The 10,432-nt window shown below is 33.3% G+C and overlaps 1 protein-coding gene across 2 annotated transcripts in view; it reads left to right on the top strand.

The window, feature by feature from the left end:
* The first annotated feature begins 882 nt into the window (after nt 1-882).
* LOC140450377 (puratrophin-1-like) overlaps nt 883-10,432 on the top strand; it is a 1,292,549-nt gene continuing 1,282,999 nt past the window's right edge. For both annotated transcript variants that reach the window (XM_072543974.1, XM_072543973.1), the window contains exons 1-2: nt 883-1,141; nt 7,052-7,490. In XM_072543974.1, coding sequence (XP_072400075.1) covers nt 7,419-7,490 — 72 coding nt within the window. In that variant the 5' untranslated portion in view covers nt 883-1,141; nt 7,052-7,418. The remainder of the gene's footprint in view (nt 1,142-7,051; nt 7,491-10,432) is intronic.

Genomic DNA, 10,432 nt, shown 5'->3' with positions numbered 1-10,432 from the left:
ACGCCTGCTCGTGTTTGTTCTTCTTTCTTCACTTCACTGTATGCTAGAAAATATTGGTTATAGTCTCTTTGGCCTTTACATTTCTTTTTGGTTTCTTGGATTGCACAAATCTTTATGTTTTTATTTATCAGTTCTTCTATTATCTCTTGGTCTTTGTTGTTGAAAGAAGTAATGTTCCATGTTGCTAATCTGATTGTGGACTTATTTTTCCTTCTCGTTTTCCTTTTCTTTGCGTAGGTTCCGTCTGCTTCCGAGGCTTTATATCGGTTCTTTGAGCCTTGTTTTCTTTTACAATGGGTAGGATGCTAACCTGGCCTATCAACCCTCCTCTGTTATCCGGGCTCGGGACCGGGATAACAGAGGAGAAATATAACGTAACATACACAAAGAAAGTGGCTGAAGAATATTAGACAATAGACGAATGGGCGTACAAACATTTTTGACTCTGTTGACAGAAATTAATTTATCACAATAATCGTCAATATTTGATGGATGACAGCACTGCGAGAAGAAAAAACATTTTATCATTTATGTTTCTATTTTTTAACATACCAATTGAGAAATGTCATATTCAGATTGTGTATCAATTGTCAAATTTTTAGTTCTTTTTCGTTCTTCAAAATATATTATCGAAATACCCACGCTAAAAGCCTTTTAACAAGAAATTTATGCAGATTTAAACAAAATATCCTTTAGTGTACGAGAGCATTCAAAAATGTTAGTTTTTTCGCTAATACCTTCTTTCGGTACCAAATTAATTTAATGAATTGCGCCCCCGTCGATGAAAAAACTTTCATAGCTATTGTATCACTTTCCATCCAACTGTGTTCTGTGTCCGTCTTCCTCACACGCGAATGCAGCGCACCGAAAAGCACGTGTGACTGCCAGTTGGTTGTTCCGCGCGCGCCTACCTAGATGTGAATTTGCTACCGTGATTACAAAAAGTGACACTTCCTTGCGACAATAACATTCGGAGTTTTTATTGAAGTTGTAAACGGTGCATTTTTAACGTTCAAAATGGATTAGTTGTCAACTGTGAACTGTTTTTTGTGTGGTGTGATTTGTTGTGAAGTATTCCCATAATTTGGTTTATACAAATTCCTCGAACTTGCTAAAAAGTTATAGGAAGGATACTATTTTGGTATTAAAAACACCTTTATTTTAATAAGAGAATTTATTAGAAGTGACATGTATGACATATTGTCTTTCATGCAAAATCTAAAAATATAAATAAAAATAGTTTTCGTCTTAACTTTTCATGCAAATTATAGTGTTTCAGTATATTTTACTACCCAATAAATGGTATTATAATATTAACCAGTAGTAATAGTGATTTTGAAGTATGTAAGTACATAGTTTTTGCATTAAAGCAACAATATAGCAGCTCCTTAGGCTAGCAAGTATTATCAAAGTTTTAGAAATGCTTCCTATAAAACAATACCGATTTTTAAGCACGACTTTTCTTATCTGTCATTTTAAAAAGATGTTTTAGGTTATTAAAGTTTATATAAGCAACATGTCAGTATATAAGCATTCGTCATAATTCGTCTTAATTTTTTTCAATTTAGGTACCTATATCAATTTTTGTTTTAAATTTAACTTTTTTACTTCCTTGTGTTTGTACAGATTATTCCCATTTTTGATGATTTTGTTATTTTCAAGTTCAAGGCGTCTTCAAATTGAATTTCTAGTGTTTTATATTATTACCATTGCTCTGTAGACTCAATCCATTTTGTTTGTGGGCGTCCTCTTTTTATTTTTGCACCACATTCAGTGTTTATTAATTCTTTGGGGTTTATTCCTTTTTCATTCCAACTATGTGACCGAGCCATCCTAATCTTTTAATTATAGGATGGATTGTTATGTTTGGTTGTCCATATTATAATATAATAATTAATAATTTAATTTGCATTAATTAATAATAATTAATGCAAATATATTATATTTGCATTAATTCGTTATTGGTTCTTTTCCGCCAGACATTCTAGTCTTAGAAAGTTCTAGGATTTTTCTTCAATTCTAATTTAAATTCTAATTTATATTTTTTAAGTATCCAGGTTTCGCTTGCTTAAAGGACTCTAGGTTGGATAACTGATGGATATATTCGTATTTTTGTGGCCATGGTGCTTCAAAAAGACATCTAATGCTATCGGAAATCGATAAACCTGTTTTCAATGTTAAATTCAATTCGTATGAGTTACTTAGATAAGATTTGGGGCATTTAGCATTTTAAGGCACTCTAACCTAACCAAATATATTTCCTCAAGGCACCGCGTCACAGTGTTGCCGTATTTATTTTAGTAAAATATGTATATGAATGTTACAAATATAAAGTTACTTTTACGAAATAATAATTTGTGTTATGAGAAGCTACAAGTTTTAAATAAGTATAAAACAAATATTATATACGGTAATTTAATTAATACTATTAATGTTTTATATCATTGTAATCAATTTTATTGTATATGCAATGCATTTGATTATCTTTAATTTAACTAAAATCTATGAATTTTTATTAAATTTCAATGCATTTCTATTATATACGGTAATTTAATTAATACTATTAATTTTTTATATCATTGTAATCAATTTTATTGTATATGCATTTGATTATCTTTAATTTAACTAAAATCTATGAATTTTTATATAATTTCAATGCATTTCCTATTAATTTTTATATGCATTTCTTTAATATTATGTGAGAGTATGAAAAAACTGGAGACTTGGCAACTCTGACACCATTTAAGAGTATGTTAACTGTCATATAAAAGCTTGGCTAGGTTAGAGTGCCTTAAAATGCGAAATGCCCAAGATTTGTTTTATTGTAAAAGTTTGGTCTATCAGTGACTTGTTTACTCTAAAGCCTACTCAATATTCGTCGAAATTATTTTTAACTTGTGTTTAATGTTGTTTCTTATCTATATAGTCAAAACTTAATATGTTTTATCATTTAAGGCTATTCCCATGTAGTTTTTATATTCTGAAACGTTTTTTTTGTGCAATGTGCATATGATAGGTTCCTTCTATAGCTTGGGTATTTGTTCTCTAAACCACACTTTATGTATTGTATTAATTAAGTCAGCGATTTCTTCTTTCAGCCTTTCGTCACCTACTTTTAGAAACTCAGCAATATTATCGTTTTCACCGTGTCGTGCTTTGTTGTTTTTGTTTTTTATTAAGTATACAAAGTTATAACTTATTTCTTGCACTCGTAGGTGTATTTTCATTATCGTGTTGGTCTATCCTACTTCATCTGCTAGTTCCATTTTTTGGCTTTGATCTTGATCTTTTGCATTTAATATATTTTTAAATATTTTACCTTTTTTTATTTTTTCCACCTTTACCTTTATCTTTACCTTTTTGAGTCCACCTAATAGATATCCACCTTCATATTTTGGATATTCTGCAGGTACCATTATGGAATTATCGACCAATGTCGAACTAAAAGCATTTGATTAATCTTCTCATCATTCCATAGTTCAGGTTTCCTCTGGCAATTTCTTAGCTCTTTACAACCTTCTGTAATTTTAGTCCCTCGTTATGGAAATTGTTGCACCCTTTTAACTATACAGGGTGTAACAAAAAGGTAGGCCATAAACTATATCGCGTATTCTTGGACCAAAAATAGTTCGATTGAATCTAACTTTACCTTAACATAAACAAAGTACAAATTTTCACATAAAAAAAGTTACAGCACTTTGAATTTATAAATTGAAAATCGATTTTTTTTTTAATATATCGAAAACTTTTAGAGATTTTATATTGAAAAAGGATATGTGGCTTTCTTATGGCAGGAATATCTTAAAAAAAATAGCAATGAAATTTGTACACCCCATAAAAATTTTATGGGGGTTTTGTTCCCTCAAACCCCCCCACTGTTTGTATACCTTCCAATTAAATTATGATTGTGGTAAAATTAGTTAAACACAATGTTTTTAAAACTTTTTTTGCTTCTTCTTCTTCACGTGCCATCTCCGCGACGGAGGTTGGCAATCATCATGGCTATTCTGATCTTAGATGCTGCTTTTCTGCATAGTTCAATTGATGTGCATCCGTACCATTCCCTCAAGTTACGCAACCATGAGATTCTTCTTCTTCCTACACTTCTCTTGCCCTGGATTTTCCCTTGTATAATCAATTGAAGTAGGTTGTATCTCTCATTATGCATAACATGCCCCAGGTATTGCAGCTTTCGTGTCTTGATGGTTTCTAATACTTCCATTCTTTTGTTGATTCTTCTCATGACTTCGTTGTTTGTTACATGCTCGGTCCATGATATCTTCAGGATTCTTCTATACACCCACATTTCAAATGCTTCCAACTTTTTAGCAGTCGACGCGTTAAGTGTCCATGCTTCTATCTCATAAAGCAGAGTCGAGAAAATATAGCACCTTGCCAGCCTAACTCTCAAGTCCAATTTTAGTTCTCTTGCACAAAGTACCTTTCTCATTTTATTGAAGTTTGTACGTGCTTTCTCTATTCGAGTATTTTTTTGCTACTAAGTACTTTTTCGATAAGCCATTTTTGATCGAGATGCGGCTTCTTTTTTAATATGTTTTAAAATTTCTGAGAACCTAACAAAATGTAAAATATAAATAAATTTTCATATCAATGCTAGGTGTATATCCTCTTACTTATCCATTTACAATGGTTACATGGTTACAAATTTATATGGTGGATTTTACAAATGTTTAAAATAACCTCCATTTTCTTAAATACACATTCGACGCCGTCTTAAAAAAATCGAATATTGTGTAAAATCATGGGCTTCTGACGAAATCGATTTGCAGCTTCCATGATTATATTTCTTAGTTGTTGTTCGTTCATAATTGGTACGAAATATACGTACCCTTTCATAAAACCGCAGAAGCAAAAGTCAATTGGGTTAAGATCTGCAACTCTGGGTGGTGACAAGATGGTGAAAAATATTGTCTAATTTCATTATGGTAATGCGCTGGAGCGCCATCCTGTAAAAACCACACATTTTTCCTGACTGCGAGATTGACCTTGTCTATGTACTCTGGTAACACGTTTTGTAGAAATTGTAAATAATTTTCACCTTTTAAGTTGTTTAGAAGAAATAGTGGCCCTTGTTCGAGCAATTTGTATAGCGTTGTCCCTCATGTGTGTTGCCCTTCACTCCTCCACCGAACGATTCAAAAAAATCAGTCAAGGACCACAGCAGTGACCAGTTCATCTCTAGAGATTAAGTGTGATAGACGTAAATAGTTTTATTTTGTATAACCAGTTTTTTCTTTCAATATAGTCATCAAACCACGTCTATTAATTATTTATTAATCATTAAGAATTCAATTCAATTCTTTCCAGCCATATTAGGTTATTATCCACAATTCCTGCCCAAACATTTTGCGTGGGGGTTTTCTTCGGCCCAGATGTGCGTGTTATAATGGTACGTAAAACCATTTCTGTCGGTAAACAAAACATGATTTTAGGATAATCTTCATCCAGTAGGTAATTTCTTGAACGAATGTTAAGTGATAAGGATGAACATGCTATTCCTCGAATCTTCTCCAAATCATCACGCGAGAAACATCTAATTGAGCCCCTACTACTCTTGTACTGCTGTCAGGGATTTCTTCAATTGCTTTCAAATTCTCTATATCGTTTGTATCTACTTTTGGTCGACCATTATTACCAACAACTTGCGGTTGGAATGTGCCTGTCTCTCGTAAACAACGATCAATGGAAAAAAATAATCGTCTGCCTGGCGTATTTCGATTATGATGTTTTTCTGCATAACGCCTTGCAGCTGCTGCGCCATTCCTTTGGCATTCACCTGTAACTACCAAATTACTTACCGATGATTATCTAAAACCCTAATTTAGCCTGCTCAAACTTAACGAGAATTAAATGCATATCTGCCATTTCTGAAAACGAGTCTTCTTCTTCAAGTGCCATCTCCCCATCTCCGCGACGGAGTTCGGTAATCGTCAGAGCTATTCGGACTTTTGGTACGGCTGCTCTGAAAAAAAAGTTCATTTGATGTACATTCGTACCACTCTCTCAGGTTGCGCAGTCATGACATTCTACGCCTCCCTATGCTTCTCTTTGTACACCATTGTAATAGAAAATTTAGTTTTTCTTAATAATCTTAAATGCACAATAATTGTACTAGAAAGTACTAAAAGCCAAAAAAGTTTTTAAAACATTTTGTTTAACTAATGATACCACAATATTAATTTAATTGGAACGTATATAAACAAACATTGGGGGGGGGGGGGGTTTAAGTGAACAAAACCCCCATAAAATTTTTATGGGGTGTACAAATTTCACTGTTATTATTTTTTTTTTAAAGATATTCCTGCCATAAGAAAGCCACACGTCCATTTTCAATATAAAATCTCATAACAGTTTTCGATATATTGAAAAAAATCCATTTTCATTTTTTAACTTCAAAGGGATGTAACTTTTTTATGTTCACATTTGTACTAAGGTAAGTTTGGTTCAATCGAACTATTTTTGGTCTCAGAATACGTGATGTAATTTATGACTTACCTTTGTGTTACACCCTGTATAACTCTGTCGATGTCTTATTTATTTCTTTAAATCTGGGTCCTCTAACATTCGCCATGTACCCTGGCCTTTCGAGTTTAGAGCATTTTCTTGCTTTTATTCAATCGTTTGGTATTAATTCACAATCCTATGGAATAATTTTAATCCTTTCGCTGTTACTTCAGGTATTCTTGGACTTTTGTTATTCTTTAAGTTTTAATTCTTTCTATAACCTGCTTCTTGGTCGGGTCTCTACTGATGATAAATACTATTCTTATATTAAAAAAAAACGGTATTCAAATAATATTTTTAACAATGTGTTATTTCTTTTCGGTTTTCCAATCATTATCGTAAACTTGTCCACGTAATATTGCCTTTAAATTCTCAATCGGATAAGCCTGGGGTACATTTGGGGATTTTTATTTATGGGAATCGATAAAGAAAAGCTGTCCTGATTTAATAAATTCATTGAAAAATTAGTAGCTCAGCTACTTACTAATTTTTCAGTGTTTAATCTTTACCTAAAATAATTTTTTAGCAAGTACCGGTCAAATACATAAATTATTAGAAAACATTTGACTACGAACATTCTATCCGCTTTAGCTTTGTAAATGTGCATTCTTATATAGACCTCATGCAAATTTCTTAATAAACCAGTGTTGATATCGGGTCGGTTATGTAAAGGATCAAAAATACATACCTGAAACTTGTAAACAATTTTTTTGTACGTCAGCGAGTTTATCGCAAAAACATTTGAACCAGTGTATTTATTATTAGTGTTAGTGTTAAAAATTATTGAAAGTGTGTTACTAGAAACATTCAGTTTTACGAGTGCAACTTGAAGACCTTCGCTACGATTTGGATGAGTTTTTTTAAAGTGGCAGTTTTTTGCGGATTTACCAATCATGGCTTACGTCATTTGGAGAGTCGTCATGAGCAAATATTCAAAAATTCGATTGGGGTTGACTGGATCAACGGTAAATATACTTATATATTTTTAAAATAATTACCCTTTTTGCTACAGAAAGTAAACAAATATTTTCATATAGTTCCATGTATAGTTATTTGATTTTAAATTTTAATTTTCGCATTTTAGTAATATATACGTTCTAATGACCATTTTCCACTAAAGGGACAGTTCAAATTTCTGCTTTGCTTGTATTTTCTAGAACTTGAAAAACAAAGCAAATCTGACACAAAACAGAACCACTTATCTTCATCAAACGGACTACATACACATATTTGTGAATGTTAGAAAAATCATTTATCGTCATCGGTCTCATACTTACAATCCGTGTTAAGTTGTTGTTAATTAAGACAAAGATTGGGCGACTGGTTTCTTCTCGGCAGAATACAAAAACTTTAAAACACATCTTGATTTTTGTCGATAGGACAGTTGGATCAAAAGATATCAAATTTTTACCGTCCAGCTGATACAAATTTTATTGAACATTGATTTCGCGCGCGTAACTGACATGCAAAATCGACGGTCGCTTCAAGCATTGTTTCTAAGAGAACGGTTCATTCTACGCAAAATTGCTTAGAAACAATTTTATTTAAAATTATCTCAGCTACATTTTTTATTTGAAACATTTTTTTCTACAGTGTACAGATTATTGGTAAATCGATTTTTTTTGCGTTTTTACCCCCCTGTGAGGGGGGTTTAGGGAGAAAATCGTGGGTAAAATTGGTAAATTTTTTTGGGGTCCCAAAATTAATATTCTCTGCAAAATTCAGTTTGTTCGTATAATTTTTAGGGGTCTTTTGCTTTTTCTGCTATTTCCAGAGACATTTGGGATTTCTGATTGTCATATATTAATAAACACAGGTTTTCTAGTACCAGTATGCATAATAAAATGATCTAATACTTGCGTGAATAGTTCAACGGTCATCCATCCACTTGGATTAATTAGTCCTAATGTTCCTGGCGGATCAGTATTTAGCATAATAGTATTAAACTTTTTACGTGGAAAAACAATGAGCGGAGGTAGAAATGTTCCATTTCCCAGAATTATTGCACAAGTAGTAGCGAGTAATCCTCTTTTGACACTTGTGCACTGGTTTAGCTGTTTAATACCTTTTTGTTCCACAACTTTGTGTGGTCGTTGGTCATTCGTAGAAACAGTTTCTTCTAAATTTTAGTTGCGAATATCTTCAACAATTTTACGTATATTTGCTCCAAATTTAAGAAAAAGCTGTCAACATTTGGTTTCGTAAATGAATTAAGCTTTGACAGTGAACATCCTTCTAGCCAACTGGCCAATAACTGTTTATATACCTAAATTATTGATAATAGTTATTGGCATAATACATTCTCGCGTTTTTTGTTATCTAAGAATGTTTGGAGCCTAAAATTTGATCAGTCATAACCTAAGTTTAATAAATTATGCTAAATTAAATCTATATCTACAATGATTAAGTTTATAATAGATCAAAAACTACTTTTTACTACCTAACATTGCGGAGGAACAAGCAGGTTTCGTCCCCGGACGTGGTACTAGAGAACAAATTTTAAACGTACGGCAGATTGTAGAAAATCCAGAGAATTCAACATCACAACATATTTGTGCTTCATAGATTATAGTAAAGCTTTCGATTTGGTCAACTGGAGTAAAATGTGGCAGGTTTTGTCTGAAATGGGAGTCCCCAATCATCTGATACTGCTAATTAAAAGCCTGTACAATAACAATTATGCCAGAGTTAGAATAAATGGGGAACTAACCGATAGTTTCAGGGTCACAAAGGGCGTGAGACAAGGCTGCATATTAAGCCCAATTCTATTTAACATCTATGGTGAATGGATAATGCCGAAAGCTACTGAGGACTGGAACGGTGGCATCACCATTGGCGGGAAGAAGATTTGCAACTTGAGATATGCAGATGATACTACTATCCTCGCTAGTTCTGAAGCTGAATTGATTCACCTGCTACAACGGATAGAAGACGTAAGCTTAACGATGGGCCTTAAAATAAACAGAGATAAAACGAGAATCATGATAATCGACAGAGCTAACAACAATCAAAATCATCTGGTCATGATAAACAATATCGCTGTTGTAGATAAATTTGTGTATCTGGGATCATTAATAACCAACAAAGGAGGCTGTACTAAAGAAATAAAGCGGCGGTCAGCAATCGCAAAAAGCGCTATGGCAAAATTAACAAAAATTTGGAAAAGCCAAGAAATAACTACCGATACAAAAATGAGACTAGTAAGAAGTCTAGTTTTTCCAGTTTTTACTTATGCATCGGAATGCTGGATCCTTACTGAGAAAGACAAAAAGAACATAGATGTATTTGAGATGTACTGCTGGAGACGAATGCTGAGAATACCATGGGTGGCCCGAAGAACAAATGAATCTATACTCGACCAGCTAAACATAAAGAAAAGACTAAGAACACAAATATCAGAACAAATAATAAGCTATTTTGGACATGTGCTTCGAAGAAATGGTCTTGAAAAACTTACCATCCAAGGAAAAGTAGAAGGCAAAAGAAATAGAGGTAGATCTCACACACGATACACGGACCATATTGTTGCTACCATTGGCGCTCCATTGTCAGAATGTGCTAGAATGGCAGAAGATAGAAAAACGTGGAGGAACATTGGGAAATTTAGCTAATAGCTTCATGATATCACGATACCTGCATCAGGTTAACGACTAAGAAGAAGATTAAAAACAAGTGTACAATCCTTAAGCCGCCACTACACTGCTCGCGAAGTTGATCGAAGTTCAGCGAATACGAGAGTGTAGACACCTACTTTATGCGACTTCGCTTCGCCTCGTTCTACTTCCGTTCTGTGTCGGTTTTTCGCGTCCGAATCAAAGGGCTCGAAGTTCGAATACGAAGTGTCACACTACATTACTCGACTTCACGAGTATGTAGAGAGTCACCTCGCCTCGATTAACTTCACTTC

Source organism: Diabrotica undecimpunctata, chromosome 9 (assembly GCF_040954645.1).
Source record: "Diabrotica undecimpunctata isolate CICGRU chromosome 9, icDiaUnde3, whole genome shotgun sequence".
In the NCBI taxonomy this organism is placed as follows: Eukaryota; Metazoa; Arthropoda; class Insecta; order Coleoptera; family Chrysomelidae; genus Diabrotica; species Diabrotica undecimpunctata.
This window is presented reverse-complemented; position numbering and strand designations above follow the sequence as displayed.